Source organism: Oncorhynchus gorbuscha, linkage group LG02, assembly GCF_021184085.1.
Source record: "Oncorhynchus gorbuscha isolate QuinsamMale2020 ecotype Even-year linkage group LG02, OgorEven_v1.0, whole genome shotgun sequence".
Lineage (NCBI taxonomy): Eukaryota > Metazoa > Chordata > Actinopteri > Salmoniformes > Salmonidae > Oncorhynchus > Oncorhynchus gorbuscha.
In genome coordinates, this window is record NC_060174.1 from 16,640,638 (window position 1) to 16,661,462 (window position 20,825).

At 40.0% G+C, this 20,825-nt stretch overlaps 3 protein-coding genes across 4 annotated transcripts in view; all 3 read left to right on the top strand.

The window, feature by feature from the left end:
* The first annotated feature begins 1,014 nt into the window (after positions 1-1,014).
* On the top strand, positions 1,015-10,988 carry LOC123997890 (survival motor neuron protein-like). 2 transcript variants are annotated; one of them, XM_046302574.1, is made up of 10 exons: positions 1,015-1,142; positions 2,231-2,356; positions 2,875-2,964; positions 3,062-3,244; positions 7,359-7,553; positions 8,063-8,188; positions 8,369-8,512; positions 8,727-8,888; positions 9,306-9,369; positions 9,683-10,988. In XM_046302574.1, the coding sequence occupies exons 1-9, from the start codon at positions 1,140-1,142 to the stop codon at positions 9,366-9,368; spliced, it is 1,092 nt and encodes a 363-aa protein (XP_046158530.1). In that variant the 5' UTR covers positions 1,015-1,139; the 3' UTR covers position 9,369; positions 9,683-10,988. The 2 variants fall into 2 exon arrangements, with proteins under 2 accessions (XP_046158530.1, XP_046158519.1); XM_046302563.1 differs by lacking the exon at positions 1,015-1,142 and adding an exon at positions 1,439-1,695.
* A 134-nt stretch (positions 10,989-11,122) lies between these two features.
* cart1 (cocaine- and amphetamine-regulated transcript 1) lies at positions 11,123-12,212 on the top strand. The gene is made up of 3 exons (XM_046302588.1): positions 11,123-11,470; positions 11,755-11,838; positions 12,030-12,212. Exons 1-3 carry the CDS (start codon positions 11,342-11,344, stop codon positions 12,141-12,143), a joined length of 327 nt encoding a protein of 108 aa, XP_046158544.1. The 5' UTR covers positions 11,123-11,341; the 3' UTR covers positions 12,144-12,212.
* A 584-nt stretch (positions 12,213-12,796) lies between these two features.
* Positions 12,797-20,825, top strand: part of LOC123997903 (microtubule-associated protein 1B-like) — a 59,079-nt gene continuing 51,050 nt past the window's right edge. The window contains exon 1 of the mRNA XM_046302601.1: positions 12,797-12,963. Coding sequence (XP_046158557.1) covers positions 12,807-12,963 — 157 coding nt within the window. The 5' untranslated portion in view covers positions 12,797-12,806. The remainder of the gene's footprint in view (positions 12,964-20,825) is intronic.

Genomic DNA, 20,825 nt, shown 5'->3' on the forward strand with positions numbered 1-20,825 from the left:
TTTGAGTGTACCACGATAAATTGAGACAAAAAACGATGCAATTACCCCCTAATAAAAAGAGCCCGGTCGGAATGGCTGCATAAGGATTCGAGCAAATATAAACTTTCCCCTTTCATCTGTTACTAGTGTTTCACACAGATGCCCTACGAGTCCCAGACCCAGAAATACTACTAACGATCAAGTAGTCTTAGCAATAACCCCTAGGCCTATTTGTCAAAAACATAATCAGCCGAAAAACGAATCAATAAAACTGTTACAAAGTGGTCAATACATGATATGTTGATCATGAGAAGATAATCTGTTTTATGCAATCTATTATAATGATTAGAGGTAGTATCGATAGTCTATTGTAGCCTTTGGGGACTAGTGGGCTATAATTTGATTTAATTAAAACTGCGCATTTCACAGTTCAAGATTAGCCTTTCCAATCGCTTTCCAATTTACGATAGGCCTATCAAACCTGAACTGCACCAGGCCTACTGCTGTTATCAAGTTGCGGTTGATCATTGTCCCCATGGTCTATTTGATTATAGTAATGATTATATTAATTTAGTGTGAAATGCTAGATTCCCAAATCGATACCAGGCACTGAACATTGTCCCCAAAAGGTTATTCCAAGAACACAATAGGTGGGGTTAATCGAGGAACCTTCTTAATTGGTGGGGGTTCTTGCAGGAACCTAACTGCCCAACTGAAATATTTTGTTTTGAATTTGAAATGACAGCAGGGTAGTTAAAAAATGTACCCCAAAAAGGTTATTCGAGGATCCAATAAAAGGGGTTCCTTGAATAATAATTTTAAATTGATTTTCGAATAATTTATAGGGGTTCTCCCATTGTTTCAATTTGAATAACCCCTAAAGGATACTCGATTAACATTTATTTTTTTAGAGTGTAGGCCTGCAGCAGGCAATACACACGTCCCACATTCTTCACCTTATTGGAATGCATGGAAAGACGCCATTGGGAGCTCACTGGGGTTTTTCGAACCTACGGTAATTCGTATATTAGGGCTAAATGCTGTTGACTAGCCTATTGGCATGTCTCCTGTCTCATCGGTGGACCCCCGCTGTCCAGTAAATTAATTAGGACAGCTCACAGACACGATATAGTTCGCCTTGACACTTTCCCCGGTTTAAGATGGTAATTGTGAGCGGCGCATACTAAGACAGAATGAAATACCTTGGTCTAATGGAATGCTTTGAATTGAATGGGTGGATGCGGCTAGAGGATATGGATGGAGGAGGGTAGGAACATGCATGGTCACATTTTGGCTGTAGCCTATAGGCTATCTAGCATAGTGGCCCGATGTGTTACTTGCATGACTTTGAGTAGGCCTACTCCAGTTAATAGCCAAGAAAGCCATAACCAAAAGCAATATGTTATAGCATTTGGGTTATACGATATATTGCTGCTATATAAAGGTTTTAGAACTTGCTCATTCTGATTCTACCATATGGTAGCCTATTGCAACCATTAATACACAGCCATTTAAGAACTACAATTCCTAGAATGCACTGTATCATACACATGGTGCGCTGCAGCTTTTGACACACTCGCGGGAATTTAATGTAATCAATGCTTTTGTTTCTACATTTGAAACAACCTACAATAAGTCAATACGTGTGTTTCATTCAACTTAACAGTTATGGCTGAATGTCCAGCAAGTATTGAATTGCGAAGTGAAGGAGTCGAGGTAAGGGTTTTATAGCATAGCTAGCAAGCTATCTCCCTTCACCAAGATGATGATGAGGCTAGCTAACGTTAGCCACTGATAAAGTTGACGGCTGGCTGTGCCACCGCCAACGGCTAGCTAGCTAGGTACTTTCTTATTAAATTAGCATTGCTTTTAGTTTCTGTTTTGATGTAGAATTAAGGGTATGTGGTTACTGACAACTCGGCCCTGGTAAAGTCTTTTAACGAAGCCTTTCAAACATTTCGGGTAAAGTTTGACAAGTATATTAGTGGGTGGATAAGCTCCTTCCCCTATATGTGGTTAAGATAGAGTTCGTGTAGTGCAGACTGCAGATCCATGTATTAAAAAAAAAAAATCTAAATACATGGCTCTGGTGTAGTTTGTTACTTAGCTAAAACATGTTATTCAGGAGAATAAAGGGAAACACCATGAGATTTTCTCCCTTGTGAATCGATGGTGGTTGGAATGGCTTGAAACCCAAAACAATACATGCATATCAACCTAATGACTCTCATTTGTTTCATTCATCCTTCAGAGCTCAAACATCGAAAAAGAGAGTGGGGAGAAGCTTCGTGACAATCTACAGAAACTGTTTGAGTCAGAACTGTCTGAATCTTGTGTGCCAAGTCTGGAAACAGTTGACCCAAGGGCAAACTCAAAGGTAGTCAATAGATGGAACACAAATGTTTCTAGTGTGTGTAGGCTTGAAGCTTTTCCTCATGATTTTTTGGTCTCTGATTCTCTTAATGCTATGTGGTCAGATTGGCCCCTTCTAAGTCACAAGATATACTCCTTGTGAACTGATGATGGGGACATTGGTGGGCATGTGTTAAAACCGAAAACAACTAGGCCTTGTGTGAATGTCTCCATATTTTCATCAGTAGAACAATGATCCAATAAGAAATCCGGACTCATTTCCTTTGTCTTTGTTTCATCCTTTAGAGCTGTAATGATGAACAATAAACTGTCTGAATCATAACTGTTAGGCTATATGGAAGAATAAGATTTGTGTCATGTGGTCAGAGGATGGTCCCTTCCATGTCATGAAATTGACCCCTTATGAACTGATGATGAGAGAAATGTCCTCAAACCAAAAACAATTAACATGAATGTCTTTATCAGAAGAACAATTCTCCAATACTGAATCCTGAATAATCTCCTTTCATCTTTATCCTTCAGAGCGATGAGAAGCTTGCAGACAATCCACAGAAACTCTCAGAATCTTGTGTGCCAAGTAAGGGACCGTTTGACCCAAAGGCAAACTTAAAGGTAATCAGTTAGTCTATAGATGGAAGACTGACATTTTTGTGGTGTATAAAGCTTGAATCTTTTCCTTAATGCGCTTTCTCTGTGATTCTTTGAGCAGTGGGAGATAGGGTCCCACTGCAAGGCTGTGTGGTCAGAGGATGGGCGGGTTTATCCTGCCACCCTGGTCTGGTTGGAGGGGGAGCGCTGCAAGGTGAAGTTTGACAACTATGGAAACGAGGAAGAGATGGACCTGAGCGCCATGCTACCTGAAGCTGCTGACCAACCCCGGAAGGAGAAACGGGTGAGCCATAGGCAATGGTGTTGCGCGGTATACTGAAACTAGAACATGATAAACAGTTTGTCACTAGAATTTGTATTACTTTCGGTACTTCTGTCAAATGTGTGTCACCTGGTCTACTGATTGAGAGAGGATCAGGTCTGTTCCCTTATAGCTCGAGAGCACCGTGCCTGCTCCACTTACTCATGGCTAGTTCTAGCCTGACATGCGCAATCACTTATGCTGCACACAAGTTAACACATTTTAATAATAAAACATGGCACGTAGACATTTTGAAACCACTAATTACTGTTCCCAAAACAATGTCCATTACAGGCTAGAACACTACAGTGCAAGAAGATACCGGTAGCATCCAGCTTTGTAGGCTACCTTTCCTTGCTAGCTTACACTGAAGCCAACATCAATTCACTACCCTAGTCCCTTGTTTGGGATAATATGCAAACCACAATGCAAAATATTGCTGATTGTCACCAAAAACTGTATTCATTCACTTTGTCTCTCCCAGTCAAGAACTTCTTTGCCCTAGCCTCAAACTGACTTGGTGTGTGAATGACATCATGGGTCTTAAAGAGACAGTGCACACTTTTATCAAATAAGTGATTGCTTCTTCTATACAAATGTTGTTGATCAGAACAATAACAAAAGTCCCAAATGGAAGGTAAACATATTATATTTCATCTGTAGCCTCATAAAATCAGCAAAAACAAGATTGATAACTCGATGCATGCACACACTCATTGAGTATGCATTCGCCTGTATTGTGAATAGGCCTAGGCTACATCTTAATTTACCTAGTATAACAACAGAGATTTACCATTATAATAAATTATTACCATTATGTAGTTTGATGAGTAAAAAAAAAGTTTAATTGATAAATGGATACATTCCAAAGTAAAAAACCAAATAGCCCTAGCATGAATGTCTCCATGTTTACATCAGAAGAACAATGGTCCAATAAGAAATCCTGAATTATTTCCTTTGTCTTTGTTTCATTCTTTAGAGCTGTAATGATGAAAAAGAGAGGGATGAGAAGCATGGAGACAACCCACCGAAACTGTCTGAATCAAAACTGTTAGGCTATTTGGAAGAATACGATTTGTGGGATATGGTCCCTTCCATATCAAGAAATGTACCCCTTGTGAATTGAGGGGAGAGATGTCCTCAAACCAAAAACAAATAACATGAATGTCTTAATCCGAAGAACAATTTTCCAACATTGAATCCTGAGTAATCTCCTTTGTTTCATCTTTATCTTTCAGAGCGATGAAAAGGAGAGCGATGAGAAGCTTGCAGACAATCCTCAGAAACATTTTTATTTATTTAACCTTTATTTAACCAGGAAGGGCTCATTGAGATTAAAATCTATTTTTCAAGAGCGCCCTGGCTAAGATAGGCAGCACCAAGTCATTACAAAAGAATTACAGACAGACAACATAAAAAACGACTAGTAATCTAGTAAAAACCATTGAATTGACAAGAGTATAAAACAGCAAATTAAAAACATTGACAGGTCAGGGAATCAGCCTCAAAATCCTTCATCTGTGATTTAAAAACCCCAATCGGGACAAGTTCTTCCAGTTTAAAAGTATTTTGTAGGGTGTTCCAAGACGATGGCAAAGAGTACATAAAAGCCCTTTTACCAAATTCAGTTGGGACATTTGGAACAGTTAGCCGGATAAAGTCCAGCGAATGAAGAGAGTACCCACCACATTTCTGAAAAATAAAAATGCACAAATAAAAAGGTAGTAAACCTAGAGAAGGCCAGCCAACCTGGTATACAAAGTGCAGTGGCACGTAAGGGTTTTGCAGTTTAAAATAAATCTCAAAGTGCCATGGTAAAGAGTGTCAATTGATCTCAAACACAGAGTGGAAGCATTCATATATAAAATATCCCCATAGTCTAGTAAAGGCATAAATGTAGCTGATACTAGCCTCCTTCTGGCTTCAAAAGAAAAACAGGCCTTATTCCTAAAATAAATCCCAATTTCAGCTTAGTTTAAAAAAAAGTTGTAGTATATGCAATTTAAAAGAGGCTGTCATTAATTAAAATTCCAAGATATTTATGAGGTTACAACCTCAATCCCCTTGCCCTGACAGGTAGTAATAGGTGAAATGTTTAGAGGTATATTTCTTGCATTAGAAAACATCATTAGTTTAGTTTTGTCAGTATTGAGGATAAGCTTCAATTGACACAAGGTATGTTGAACAGTATAAAAAGCAGTTTGCATGTTCTGGAAAGCTTTTGTAAGAGACGAGGCACAACAGTAAATAACAGTATCATCAGCATAAAAATGAAGTTGTGCATTTTGGCCATTTTTGTCTAAATCATTTATATGAATAAGAGAGGACCAAGTACAGAGCCTTGGGGCACACCATTCAAGACAGACAATTTAACAGACATAAGCCCATCAAATTGAGTGCACTGAGTTCTATCAGACAGGCGTGAAAATCTGATATCAACTTTGGAGGGGACAATTACATGACATTTTCTCAAGAGCATGGGTTTATAAGTACGGAAATCGACCCTGCCGCACGAGCATGCTTTTGCGGCACAGTCGATAGCGCGCCGGACCTCGGGCTAGAAGGTCAAGGGTTCGAGACCTGCTCCCTGTTGTTTCATTACATTGGTGTCAGAAGTGGGATCGGACCTTGCATCCACGACAGTGCGTGTGCTTGGCCGGTGAGCGCGATCCTGTAAGACGTAGAGTCGCAAGCTAGCGCGAGGACGCGCTCTTTGAAAGAACCATAATCACTACTACTGGATAATTGATAAGTACAGTAGTTAACTGAATGGTTGTTCCAACTTGTTCAAATGTTTAAATCATTATACTACTACTACTAATAATAATAATAGTTATAGCACTGTTCCTCATCAGTCCAGTATGTACCTGGTGAAATAAAATAAAAATAAAAAGATCCCTGGCAACAATTTAGCTTTTGCAACGAGACCATTAAATATATTTTAGACAATGGTAGAAGAGGGTGTAGTTCTGTTCAGTTTATCGCGAACCTTATCACAGGGACTTTGAAGCACTACAGCTGCATGCTGATCTTGGAATAAACTGACGATAGCAAAGATTCCATCTTTGACGACGCCACAAATTGAATAGGTACTAGCTAGCTTGATAGTCAATGTTTGCTTTACTTTGCGCGCTAGCTCTGGAGGATTCAGCTAGTGTGTGAACCCTGCCAACATAAAAAAAACAACAACATTGATATGGCGCGATTGACTGGATTAACCTCATGTCAGTTACGTGCATTGAGTGCCTTTCGGACAGTAGATAGGAACCCTCTATTACCTTGCCAGCTAAAGAACTGGCAGTGGATCAAACCATTGTGAGGCAAAGGACGGGGGGGTCGCAATCTTTTGAAACGTAAAAACGCGCTATTAAGTGTCTATAATCAGCACAAGTACTTTCATTGCGTATTATTAATATTATTGAAATTACATAGTTATGTTTACAGTGATATTGGGGGGGACAAATAATATTTTTCCCAGGATGGGTGGGTCGTGTCCCCCCGTCCCCCCTGGGATTTCTGCCTATGAGTTAGCAAACCATGCAACTGCATGCTCCGAAAGACCTACACTCGACAATCTCTGCCTTAGTATAGCATGATCAACTGTATCAAAAGCCTTAGAGAGATCAATAAAAAGTGAGACACAGTGCTGATTTTTGTCAATGGCTTCAGTGATATCATTTAAAACCTTCATGGCTGCTGTAATTGTGCTATGCTTCTTCCTGAAGCCGGATTGGTACATTGATAAAATAGAGTTAGTAAATAAAAACTGTTAGCTGTTCACTTACAAGGGTTTCAAGTATTTTCACCAGGGGTGACAGCTTTGAGATTGGCCTATAATTATTTAAGAGTTGAAACTCTCAGAAACTGATGTTCCAAATAAGGGACCGGTTGACCCAAAGGAAAACTCAAAAGTAATCAGTTAGACTATACGGGAGAAATATTTTTGGGATGTGGTCAGCGGATGGCCTCTTCCAAGTCATGAGATTCACTCTTGTGAATTGATGAAGGGAGGAATATCTTAAAACCACTGGTCTACTACCTGGTCTATTAAATGTGTTTTCCCCTTATGGTGTGTATGTATGGCATTTTGTACCAGGTGTGGATGCTGGGTTCCCGGTGCCGTGCTGTGTACTCAGAGGATGGCCTGGTCTACCCAGCGGTGCTGGTGTGGATGAGAGGGGAACGCTGCCGGGTGAAGTTTGAAGGCTACGGGAACGAGGAGGAGCTGGAGCTGAGCACCCTGCTATCGCCAGATGACCTGGGACGGCACTGTGGAAGAGCTACTGCCAAGGTGCAACAAGGGGTCAAACTTCACTTGAACCCTCATTTATGTGGCCTTTATGACAGACTCCAGACGGTTCAAGTAAAGTTTGATGGTAAGATGTTTCAAACTTTAAAGATGCAGTATGCAGAAATCATTCCGCCATTTCCTGGTTGCTAAAAGACAAATAGTTTGCCTTGTTTCAGTTTGTGACAAGACAAGCAAGTATAGTGTAGCGAATCATTGTACCATCTAAACCATCGTGAAATATATTTTCCAATAACCAAAAATAAAGTATTTTCAGCTCTCTGAAGCTGGCGTACATAAACTAAAGTAAAATATGCAACAACAAAAAAATACAAGAACGTGAAGCATTGAAATAGTGGATATGGAACAGATCTACGGCTTCTTAGAATTGCTTTCAATGACAATGACATATCTATGGCACATTTCTATGTACATTTTGTCGGGTGACCTGAAAACTTCCATATTGAAGCACTGTGTGGGTCAGCCCAGTAAGGCAAGTTTCTCACTCCTAGGCAGTGGAAGGGTTCAGGTCCACTAGTAACAACAGCGCAGACTGGAAGAAGGATAGAGAGTGGAGGACACCTCAACAAGAGGGACACGAGGAGCCTTCCTCACCTCGACCACCTGAGTTTCCTCCAGTGAGTCTGGGTGCTATTCTCTCTTTGAGGACGTCTGGAATACATTGTTGACACATGGTTATGCTTTACTGATGTTTACAGATAAGGACGTTTGCATTGAAATATGTCAGACTTGTCCACTATGGCATGTCCCAAACTACACATTGTGATATTTGTATGTTTCTCTCCGTGTTGTTTCAGGGAAAAGGCTTTAACCTTGGCAATGAGCAGGGGAATAAGAAGAAGCCAAGTAATCGGAAAGAGGAACCAAATGGCCGGAGTCGGGAACCAAATGATCACCCGTTTCCTTTTTTTCCTCCAGTGCCACCGCCCAATGGGTCTTTGGTGAGGCTGTTTGCTGTGTGTGTGTTTCTTACCTACATGTCTATCTTCAACCTGTGTGAGACTGGCTACCTCAAGCCTGTACATCCAGTAAGAGTAATATTATTTAATGTCTGTGATATGTTGTGGTTGTGTTTTAAAAATAAGAGATCTTCAAAGTTTGTATGAGTATTTTTAATACTGGTGTAATAATGTATAATGGTATATTCTCCTCCAGGACTTCCTGTCACTCCTGCCTCCTCCTCCACCTCCACCGTGTGTATGGCCCCCCCGAGCAGGGCTGGTGGATGCTGGCGATGGGCTAGGCACGTCCGTTACAGACTTATCCAGCATGCTGCTCTCCTGGTACCTGTGTGGCTACCACACTGGCTGCTACATGGTTAGCAAGAGCCTCTTCCATTTCTAGACTATTTGTTCCTATTGATGGAAACGCTGCTATGTTCATAGGTTCTATTGCCGCATTCAAAACAACTCTGAAATCTCGGACTTCAGAGGAACTATGAAAAATAAAATAAATAAATGAGCTCCGACTGGGGAAAAATCTATTTTAACGGTCATCCAACCCGGAATTCCAACTTGGGAACCTGGGCCTCTTTCTTGAGCTCCGACCGGAATATCACTGATGACGTGATTTGACCTCATATTTTTCCAGTTGTTTTGAACGCGGCAACTGTCAATGTCAATACTCCCCATTTAACATTTCAGAGTCTCATATGGGATAAGACGTCTACCTTAAAATCTCTCTTATCAGATCATGATTTAATTACTACTAGGAAACTGTTTTTTTGGTACTTAGGCAATGCAGCAGACAGCAGCAAGTCACAAGAGGGCTCATAAAGAGAAACGGGCAGAGGAATAAGGTAAAGTGATCTTTCATATGGTTTCAATTCCAACTCATTGTAACTCAACTGCTTTATCAAAGAATAAATGTAATATTTTAATTGGAGAAAGCGGGATAGCTCTAACGTATATTGATCTATAGCCCATTGATTATAACTGTAGGTCTATTTTGGAACTTACAGAAGTAAAGGCCTACATTTTGCAGTCACTGAAGATTGTACACTGAATAAATATCTTATGATGATGCATATTAGTACATACGAGACAAGACTGAGGATTCTACAGGTAGGCTATGTACTATTCATAACTGTCTTCCTGCCATTTCCCTTTCAGGTTGGCTTAAGACCCTAGAATGGGGAAGAAGACAAAAAGAGCTGTTCTCTTGAAACAGGACGAGTTCCAATGACTGAATGTTCTTGTACTACACAGAGGTAGTCCAGTTGGGGCTCTGTGTCTGATGCATTGCAGTTGTCAGGTTTTTTCTTACTGAAGATGGGTGTCGTGACCAGAAGATGATTGTGGATAGGGGTATGGTGTTAAGGGTACGGTGACCCTAGCTCATCAAGCTGTTAACTCAGCACTTCCAAGAGGCTTTTTGGGAGGATATTTTTACTTTGACGTTTTTTGGCACTTTATTATTATTTTCTTTTACTGTTGGAAAATGTTTTTCCAAAGCTTTTTTTTTTTGGGGGGGGGGGTTAAAATAACGGGACAGCTAGTTTATGGTCAAGTGGAGAAAAAAATGAATGAATTGTTAATCCTGCTTTTTTTTATGTCAGTTTAAGTTCATTTTGGGAGTTTATTTTATTACTGTACATTTCAAATATGTATATTTTTCAAGAAAACATTTATTCAACCAAATCGCATGCCTTGGCATTTCTTATACATGTTTTATGTAGATAAAATGTAATGGTTGAAAATGATTTCAAATGTAATATCGGACTGTAGGTTTTTGGATGTCTCAAACCACCCCCGCATGGTTTCATCTCCTCACCTTTAACCCTGAGCTTCGCCACATGGTTTTCTTCAGCACATAAGAACTATAGTGTCAATATTAGACCAAATAATTAAACCATGTTTCTCGGAAATGTCTATTGAGTAGGGAGTAGTAAAATGTTTATACTTTATAACACACACAGGTTTAGCATGACGTTTTTCAGTTGCATCAAGTATATATGTGCAGCCTAAATGCAGAAAGTGTGGTTAAAATGATTTGAATCTGAAATCAAACAAACCCTCACCAGTCACCATAAAATGTATATTTTGTATTGTCTATCTCTGTGGGTGACGCAGTGTTCTGGGTATGACACTGGGTCAATTGGAACAAACCTTGGGTCAAGGATGAGGTTATGTGCACAAGAGGAGATGGGAAGCAGACCTGGTTTGACGTAGATGGTCAAAAGATCAGATGACACGTAGGACCCTCAAAATAGCAGTGATTTAGAATCTATTGGGAATTTAAATACTGAAGTTAAGATACAGGCAGTTTTTTTTGTAAAGGGTCCTTATCAGTAAATCTGTGAGATTTCTATGGATTTGGTCTAGGATGCACAATAGCTGCTAATATTGCCAACAACTCAAAATGTGCTGTTGTGATTTTCACAGCCTATGTGTTCTTAATAAAGTACATTGAAGCCTCCTTAATCCTTATTTTGGGGCTTCAACTCAAACTATTTCTTCATTCCCTGGAGGGAATACCTTTATGGAAATGCCATTTTGCCAGACAAAATGCCAGAGTTAAGTTCGTTATGTTCCCCTTTAAAAATAGCGTGTACACGTGCTTATACTTTTGCTATTTGAACACATTTACCCGGAAATGTTACATGCCAAATAATTCGATAATTTCAGTGTTATGAATATTGCAGCAGATGATGTCAAAGCAACGTATAAAACCTTGGTCCAGGTTGTCTGCCAGCCAGAATACTAGCATAGACCTACTGATTCGCCTGCTTTGCTATCAACTTCCAATCAGGTTCCGCGCGTTTCAGCACCATGGTCGGCAGCCTTCTCCTCATCCTCTGCGCTACTTGCTCGGTGTTGGTGGTGCTGGCTAGCTCCCACGACTTTCTGGAAACACGCTCCCCTGAAGACCCCATAAAGACACAAGAAGAACAAGAATTGGTGAGATAAAAACATACTCGTTATTCGCAAAAAAATGAAATAATTTTAAGGGTTTTATATAGGCCCACCAATAGGATTCTAAAAGGTACATTGCTCCATAACTTGGACGGATGGTTTTGAGGTATATCAATTCACACATCATGCGCACATTGATTGCTCAAATGGACGCTATAATACACACCTCATAATGGTGAAACTTAGATTGGCGATATGTTTATAGTCTGCCATTGCAGACAGAATAGATATGATCATGTCAAACTAAACATGTTTCTTCTACTCTATAGTTTGAAGCTTTACAAGAGGTTCTTGAAAAACTACAGAGTAAGCAGATGCCGGCCTATGAGAAGAAGTTGGGTTGGGTTCCCATGGTAAGGAATAGTTTTAGGATTTACTTAATTGAAACTGAATTGTTTTGTAGAAACTTGGTAAGACATATGTCTGAACATGGACATTTTTATATTTTGCGGGACCATTATTCTGTGTGTTATTTTAAAGTAGGCTCCAGTCGTCCAATCTACAGCAAAAATAAATGTAAGCTGTATGTTCTCTGTGTTGACAGTGTGATGCTGATGCGGGTCAGCAATGTGCAGTTCGCAAAGGTGCAAGAATTGGGAAGTTGTGCGAGTGTCCACGGGGAACATCTTGCAACTTCTCCATCCTCAAATGCTTTTAGGGAATCGAGGACGACAGCTACCATTGGGATGACTCAATGTTGTATGAGGACAAATAGTGTATTCTCAAATCTTGCTGTTTTAGATATGTAAATGTGTAAGAATGGAATAAACAACTTTTTTGAAGACTTCCTGCTTGAACGGATTTTTTTGTAGGGAGTAATGCTACAATGATATGTCACATCTCTGCATTGAAATTGGAGACATGAGAAGTAACTGGCTCCACAGGGGCAACAGACATTTCGAGAAGCAACATATTTTCATTGGAGAAAGGGAAACCACCTAAGTAACAACTGATAATAATGAATATGATAATTGCAACAGATGATCTCAAAGCGAGTATAACATCTTGGTCCAGGTTGTCAATAATAATGAATAATGATATTAATTATATCGTATAACAGCGTATTATTATATAATAATTAGGTTACCATAATAATCGTAATAGGCCTTAATATGAGGTTTTTGGCAAACTATTTGAGACTTTATTGACGATTTATGTTTGGAGAATATACTTGAATATGAGTTTATTTACTGTAGTTACGGTACCTTTATCCCTGACCACAGGGATCCGATTGGTCTGGAAAGTGTCAATCTACAGAGTTTCCGCCCTATACATAAAGTAGGGGCGTCTCTGTATGGCATTATTTGCCACACTTTTCAACATGGCGACACAACAAACTGAAGAGGTGGAAGCAATGGAAAATGTGAACCGAACTTTGCATCCTGGCTTCAGCAACGACAAGTATTCTCTGCTTGTCATTGTCGGTGAACATAGTCGGCCTGGACTTGTGGACTACGTGGTTGCAGAGATAGAGAGAGGTAATGTGGCCCGTTTTATGTCTGTCGAATTATGAATTAGCGCCTGCCCGCGGTTTCTTCTGTCCTGACTTGACTCGAGCTATAGCTCGGTTAGCACAGGTGACATTGTCTAGGCGCATATTGTACTGTACTACTCAACCTTTAAGTATATGTCGTAAACCAATGGTTTTAACTGATTGCAAATCAACGCACAAATCGGGGAATTGGTAATTGACTTTGAAATATCACACTAGTCTCGTGAATGTATTCAACATTTCCTCGACAAAGCAGGGGCGTCATGCATTCCCAAAATCTGAGGGGGCACAAAGTGTGAGGATGGTTGGGTTGAGGGTCAGGTTATGTCTGAAGGAGAGCTAGGCCTCCGAAAGTTTGGAAAAATGCAAAATTCTCCAACACCTGAAATGGCTTTTTCCTGCAATTTACAGCCATAATCCATGAGGTGTGGAAACACTTTGTTGCTTTTATAGATTTAGTCTTGTTGCTTTTATAGATTTAGTCTTGTTGCTTTGTCTGCATGCTATGTCTTGCTTGTCCTATGTTGCTCTGTGTGTACTCACTGCTCATTGATTGTCTGTATTGTAATTGTTTTTAATAACCTGCCCAGGGACTGCGGTTGAAAATGACTAGCACTTTTACTGAAACGTTGATTATTAATGTGCACTGTAACTGTAAATAGAATTAAGCATTATGATTGTGTTTATTTTATGTCAAAAAGGTATATTTTCCTACAAGTCAAAGCATCTCCCGAGCAGTCTGTATCCTCTTGACAGGTGTTTCTTTTTTTTTTGAGAAACTAAAAATGCTTCTCTCTGTGTCTGCTAAAATCTGGGTCAGATATTAAAAGGAATGTGAGCCTTAGGGTGCATTCTTAAATTGTTTTACTATTAAATTGTTGCCAGCAGCACAGTTAGTTACTAATGCTCCAGATAACGAAACAGCCTAACCTGCTCTGCTCTGCTAGGGAAAGTAAAATGGTCGGAGTGAGGTGTTCTCTCATTTGTTTCTGGAAATAGCTAGCAAGCTAGCCAACTTTAGCCATTTGGCTTGGGTGCTTGACTGTCATTGTGAGATCAGAACACTCAGATCAAACCTACTTCTCGGCCAGATCGTCCAGTGTGCGCTCTGAGAGTGTAACACTCTAAATTTACGAACAGACAATCCAACAACACTCAGAATTTACGAATGCCCAGAGTGCACTCTGAGCACACAATGGCACTCCAGAATGAATTTATAAACTCATCCTTATTCAGTATTTTTAAAATTCTATTATTGCTTGCTTTTCTAAAGTCTACTAAATTTGCCAGAAGGCATGCCAACTAAGATAGTTAGACGAGTTAGCTACTTTAACTTGATTGATAGCTTGAAATTGCTTCTTGGTAGCTAGGTTGAGGTTGGAATGGTTGGAATGTTGGGAATCTATCTGGGCTAGGTAAAGGCAACTTCATAAAATTGCTAGGTGGCTTGTAGTGTTACAGATATACATATTTTTTAAACGGGACAAATTTGAAGGGACACTTGCCCTCTATGGGTGCTACACCTCTGTGACCAAGTACATAATCAAATATCATGCCACATGGAACCCTGTTTTCAGCAGACAGAAAATGGAAAGATGAGGGAGATGGATGCCAGTAAGGGATAACAACAGATTTTGGATCTACTAGATGGTTAGCAGTGGGCCCCTGCATTGTGTGTTAGTGTAAGATCACAAAACAAAATTGACTTAACACCATGGTATAGCTGAATGAATCATATTAACGATATGTAAATATTAGGCTATTAGCATACACATCTAGCTAGTTGTGCTGAGGTCATCGTCTTGTACAGACTAGCCTTACCAGCCACACTGCAGATCACTCTTAACCCATGGCAGCAATCTCAACGAAGAGTGGAGGATACATATGTTGAGCCCTATCTAAGGAGAATAACAGCTTTTGCCTCAGTTTCTAAGGACATTGCAAAATGGTGTGATGTTTATTAACTAGACTTAACATATTGAGCAGGGGAAGATACTTTTTAGATTACATTAGTCTATCTTTTACCATTGCGCAGTGTTTATCTTGCTTGGATGTTGTATCTTCCTCATACCTTTAAGACTACTTGTTTTTAGAGAGGTTTATCTTGGCTTGCATCCCTAAGATGCACTGTGTTTTTAATGACGTCTGTCCGGTTCAAAGATGCCACTGTGCTGGACTTCTGGAGGGTTCTCACTGGGAAGAACTCCACTGTGCACTGACTGCTTCAGGGTCAACACATCATTGTAAAGGTTTTGCCTTTCGAGACCACTCAGGATCCTCTGGTCTAACACAAAATCATCAGGGTCATCGTCAGGTGAATGCACCAAGCAACACAGAAATGGAGTGCTTTTTTTCTCGAGCTTCCAAGTGTTTTTTATTTTTTTTCTCCAAAGGGGGTCTTCTTGCTGTTTGTTTTAGTTTATTTACGAACATGCAACCTTACACGGAACCCAAAATGGCTGCGCGCGAGTGCCATTGTGCATACATATATTTTGTCCCCCCACACCAAAAGCGATCACGGCACGCAAGGTCCTCTACGCCGCCAATTAATCCATACAGCAAACGGTCAACTGAATCGTTTCTAGTCATCCATCTTCCTTACAGACTTTTTCTTTTGCGATAGGAAAGTTTCATTGATTAGGTACATTACCGCCATTGACCTCGTTTCTTTCAGTCACCCACGTGGGTATAACCAATGAGGAGATGGCACTTGGGTACCTGCTTCTATAAACCAATGAGATAGGAGAGGCAGGACTTGCAGCGCGATCTGCGTCAGAAATAGAACTGATTTCTATTTTATCCCTTGGCAACGCAGACGCTCGTTGGCAGTGCGAGCAGTGTGGGTGCAATAATTGAATAACACAGATTTCTACATTTTATTTTGCAATGCTCGCACATGTGACGCATGCGGTCAGCCTGTTAGCATTTGTCATAGTGTTGCATTATTAGCTCTGACTAGTAGACACAGTTTGTAGTAAGCTTTAACCACTCCAATGCTAGCTTGTATCACTAACACATCACTACAAGCCTCTTGCTTGTAGTTTAGGATCTTTTGCACTCATGCTTCAGTGAATAGCAGGAAATTATATTCCCAAATGTCAACATCCTGATTTGTGTGTCACCCCTGTGTAGCGTTAGAGTTAATGGAAGCATATGAGTTTTCCATCGCATTGGGCTACTTGGAAAATAAGTAACAAATCAAATGGGGATTTGATTTCCATGCTTTTTGCTTAGGCTTTAACACTCTGCTGCTACATTTAGCATGTTCTCGTTCTAATAGTTTCCCCATGCTCACCAACATTACTTGATTCCCATCAATTCATGCAAGTTGGTGACTTGTGTACCATTACAGGAATTGATTACAAATGTCAATGAATAGTTTTGTGCTATAATTGTCTTGTCGTTCCATGTGATGGAATGGTGAAGTCTCTCTGACTCACAGCTCTAGGCTTGTAGAAGCCAGAAGGCCTGAGAGCCCAGCCCACACTGCAGAGCATAAATAATGCAGCCCATTTACTTCAGCTTGGATTCACCAGAGTGGAAGTGTCTTCTTCGGCAGGATGTACATGTTGTTTCCTCCGCCACACTTTTAGTGTTGGGCTATTCAGAGTTAGTTATCACCGTCCAGACAGACTCCATCAACCCTACAGTCCAGAGGTGAGAAAGTGCTACCCAGAATACCCTGGATTGCTTGCTAGGAGAGTGTGGTTCTTAAATGCAGGCGTTAGGTAAGTTGTCAGTCACATTCAATGTTGTCAGCCATTTGTGACTAGTTTCAGGAAACTAGGTGTACTAGGTCACTACTTCACAGAAGAGACACTTTTATTATATCAAAATGCGTTTTTTGGCAGAAATTCCTTCTGGAAGATGTGAACTTTAATGTGTCTTAATAACAGACCTGTATGCCATCTATAAATATGAATACAATTGTTAAATTACGAGCCTAGTTGGTTTAGCCGCAGAAAAAAGCAGCAACCTTCCCGCTAGCCATGAATAGCTGAGATCATTTTTGGGCTGGACATGCTGAAAGTTGAGTTTGGATTGGTCTTCCAAATTGCATGCTTCTGTTTATTTGAGCTCATCAGTATGTGTAGGTAATCATTTTCATTTAAAGTTAAAGGGTACTGTTAGCTAGCTAGCTAACATTAGCTGTCTGGCTAGCTAGCTAAAGTTACGTGTATCATATTATTTGTATGTTGGAGCCATTTGCTTTGCTAGTTATAGCCTAATGTTAGCTAGCTAACGTTAAACCTGGTTGGTTAGCTACCTGCAGATTCATGCAGGGTAGTAACGTCATGAGTTGGGATTATGGTTAATTGTTTAGCTAGCAACACATCTTCAAGTATCAATTTCAATAGAATGTCACTGCGACAACTGATAGCCAGAGCGAATTTACCAGCTAAGTCTATCTACTCCGATTTCAGAGCACTCTCGTCTGTGTGCCAGAGCACAGAATAACTGACGAATTCCCGAAACTCAACACCCGTTGAATATGGCCAATGTCTGTCAGTAAACATTGGCAAAAAAAGTGTAAATTGTTGCCAGCAGCACATTTGCAGTCACCAACACTTTGGATAACTTAACAGCTTTGCTAAGGCGAGTAAAATGGTCTGAGCTGTTCTCTCATTTGTCTGGAAGTAGTTAGGTAAGCTAGCCAACATTAGCACGTTAGCTTGGGTGCTTGACTGTTGTTGTTGTTGTTAGGACAGAACTCTCAGATCAACCCTAAAAGAGATGGGTGGGGCTAAAACTTAAGAGGGTGTGAACAATGCTGAAATGGTGTAGACGAAGAGCTCTCCAGTAGCTACCAAAATATTCAAAGGCCATTTTCTCAAAAGTGAGGTTACAAGTTGATCAACTTTCAAAGCAGAATTATTTCCCATTGTTCTTCAAATGCAGTGTATGATATACCATTTTGTAGCTCTGTGTGTCTGCTTTTATCCAATGTAAAAAACACAACTTAAAATGTTGCTTCATAAGATCGAATCAAGGTGGTCGGTCAAATCTGGTTCAGCTTGGGCTGGCGTAGGGTATTGGGGACAATGAATGCTGTGTGTGTGATTGTCCAAACGCTAGACTTAGGCTGCGACTTGTTGAGCTTGTACCACCATAAGGAGACTGGCTGTGTGAAGTTCAGTCCTTTTGAATGTTTGTTCATGGTAACGGCTGAAGTGAGTTTTGGCAGTCGGTCATTTACAGTGCCTTCAGAAAGTATTCACACCCCTTGCCTTTTTCATATTTTGTTGTTGCAGCCTGCATTTAAAATGGATTAAATTGACTGTGTCACTGATGTACACACAATACCCCATAATTTCAAAGTGGAGTTATGTTTATAGACATTTTTACAAATCAATAAAAAATGAAAACCTGAAATGTCTTAAAGTATTTAACCCTTTTTTGTTATTGCCTAAATAAGTTAACGTGCTTAACTTCTTGACGCTACCCATCCCTTAAGCGGCATAATTGTCATCAGCAACCACTGAATAGCATAGCGCCACAGTCAAATAACATTACAAAAAAATATTCGTATTCATGAAATCACAAGTGCAATATTGCAAAACACAGTTTAGCCTTTTTTTTAATCCACCCGTCGTCTCAGATTTTGAAATTATGCTTTACAGCGAAAGCAATCTAAGCGTTTGTAAGTTTATCGATAAAACATTATGTACACTAAGCATTAAGTAGCTAGGTCACAAATCAGAAAAGCAATCAAATTAATCGTATACCTTTTGATCTTCGGATGTTTTCACTCACGAGACTCCCAGTTACACAACAAATGTTCCTTTTGTTCCATAAAGGTTATTTTTATATTCAAATACATCTGTTTGTTTGTCGCGTTATGTTGAGAAATCCACAGGAAAGAGCGGTCATGACAACGCAGGCAAAAATTCCAAATAATATCCATAATGTCCACAGAAACATGTACAACGTTTTTTAGAATCAATCCTCAGGTTGTTTTTAAAATATATATTTGATAATATATCAACAGTGAGTGTAAGTTTTTCAATAGGACCGGGAGAAACAATGGCCTCTTTACTCTGTTACGCAAAACTGACTCTGAGTGCCCCCACCTATCCACTTACGCAATGTGATCTTTTTCACTCATTTTTCAAAATAAAAGCCTGAAACTGTCTAAGGACTGACACCTTAGGGAAGCCATAGAAAAATTAATCTGGTTGATATCCCTTTAAATGGAGGATAGGCATGCATAGGAACAGAGAGGTTTCAAAATAAGAGGCACTTCCGGATTGGATTTTCCACAGGTTTTCGCCTGCAATATCAGTTCTGTTATACTCGCAGACAATATTTTGACAGTTTGGAAACTTTAGAGCGTTTTCTACCCTAATCTCACAATTATATGCATATTCTAGTTTCTGGGGCTGAGAAATAGGCCGTTTCAAATGGGTACGTTTTTTAGCCCAAAACTAAAATACTGCCCCCTACACGCAAAAGGTTAAGTTAGATAAGTTGCATCATATGTAAGGTCCCTTTGTCAAGCAGTGAATTTTAAGCACATATTGATGCACAAATACCAGGGAGGTTTTCCAATTGTTCGAAGAAGGGAACCTATTGGTAGATTAAAATAAATAATAAATAAAAAAACACGACATCGAATATCCCTTTCAGCATGGTGCGGTTATTAATTACACTTTGGATGGTGTGTCAATACACTCAGTCATTAAAAAGATATAGGCGCCCTTCATAACTCATTTGCCGGAAAGGAAGAAAACCATTAAGGGATTTCACCATGAGGGCAATGGTGATTTTAAAATAGTTCAACTTTAATGGCTGTGATAGGAGAACTGAGTATGAATCAACAACATTGTAGTTATTTCACAATACTAACCTAAATTACAGAGTGAAAAGGAAGCCTGTACAGAATACAAATATTCTAAAACCTGCATCTTGTTTACAAAAGTAATATTGCAAAAAATGTGTCCAAGAAATAATGTTTTTGTCCTGAACACAGTGTTATGTTTGGGGTAAATCCAACACATCACTGCGTACCACTTCATATTTTCAAGTATTGTGGTGGCTGCGTCATGTTACTGGTATGCTTGTCATCTGCAAGAGCCTGGGACTTTTGTTTTTTTAGGATAAAAAAGAAACAAAATATAGCTAAGCACAGGCAAAATCCTAGAGGATAACTTGGTTCAATCTACTTTCCAACAGACACACTGGGAGACAAATTCATAGGCCAAATATAAAACTCAGCAAAAAAAAGAAATAACCTCACTGTCAACTGCATTTATTTTCAGCTAACTTTAACATGCGCAAATATTTGTATGAACATAAGATACAACAACTGAGACATAAACTGAACAAGTTTCATAGACATGCGACTAACAGAAAGCTGCATTAAGTACTGCAGTGCATCTCCTCACGGACTGCACCAGATTTGTCAGTTCGTGCTGTGAGATGTTACCCCACTCTTCCACCAAGGCACCTGCAAGTTGACGGATATTTCTGGGGGGAATGGCTCTAGCCCTCACCCTCCGATCGAATAGGTCACAGACGTGCTCGATTGGATTGAGATCCGGGCTCTTCTCTGGCCATGGCAGAACACTGACATTCCTGTCTTGCAGGAAATCACGCACAGAATGAGCAGTATGGCTGGTGGCATTGTCATGCTGGAGGGTCATGCCAGGATGAGCATGCAGGAAGGGTACCACATGAGGGAGGAGGATGTCTTCCCTGTAACGCACAGCGTTGAGACTGAGCGTGTTGTCATTGCAGGCAGTCTGATGATGCTGTGACACAACGCCCAAGAACATGACGAACCCTTCACCTCCAAATCGATCCCGCTCCAGAGTACAGGCCTAGGTGTAACACTCATTCCTTCGACGA

Bases quoted from the DNA above. Each gene is read 5' to 3' on its own strand.
- LOC123997890 (XM_046302563.1), top strand. From the start codon at position 1,648: ATGGCTGAATGTCCAGCAAGTATTGAATTGCGAAGTGAAGGAGTCGAG. The intron at 2,357-2,874 runs GTAGTCAATAGA...TTTATCCTTCAG, and splicing joins ACCCAAGGGCAAACTCAAAG to AGCGATGAGAAGCTTGCAGA. The intron at 2,965-3,061 runs GTAATCAGTTAG...TTCTTTGAGCAG, and splicing joins ACCCAAAGGCAAACTTAAAG to TGGGAGATAGGGTCCCACTG.
- cart1 (XM_046302588.1), top strand. From the start codon at position 11,342: ATGGTCGGCAGCCTTCTCCTCATCCTCTGCGCTACTTGCTCGGTGTTG. The intron at 11,471-11,754 runs GTGAGATAAAAA...TCTACTCTATAG, and splicing joins CACAAGAAGAACAAGAATTG to TTTGAAGCTTTACAAGAGGT. The intron at 11,839-12,029 runs GTAAGGAATAGT...CTGTGTTGACAG, and splicing joins AGTTGGGTTGGGTTCCCATG to TGTGATGCTGATGCGGGTCA.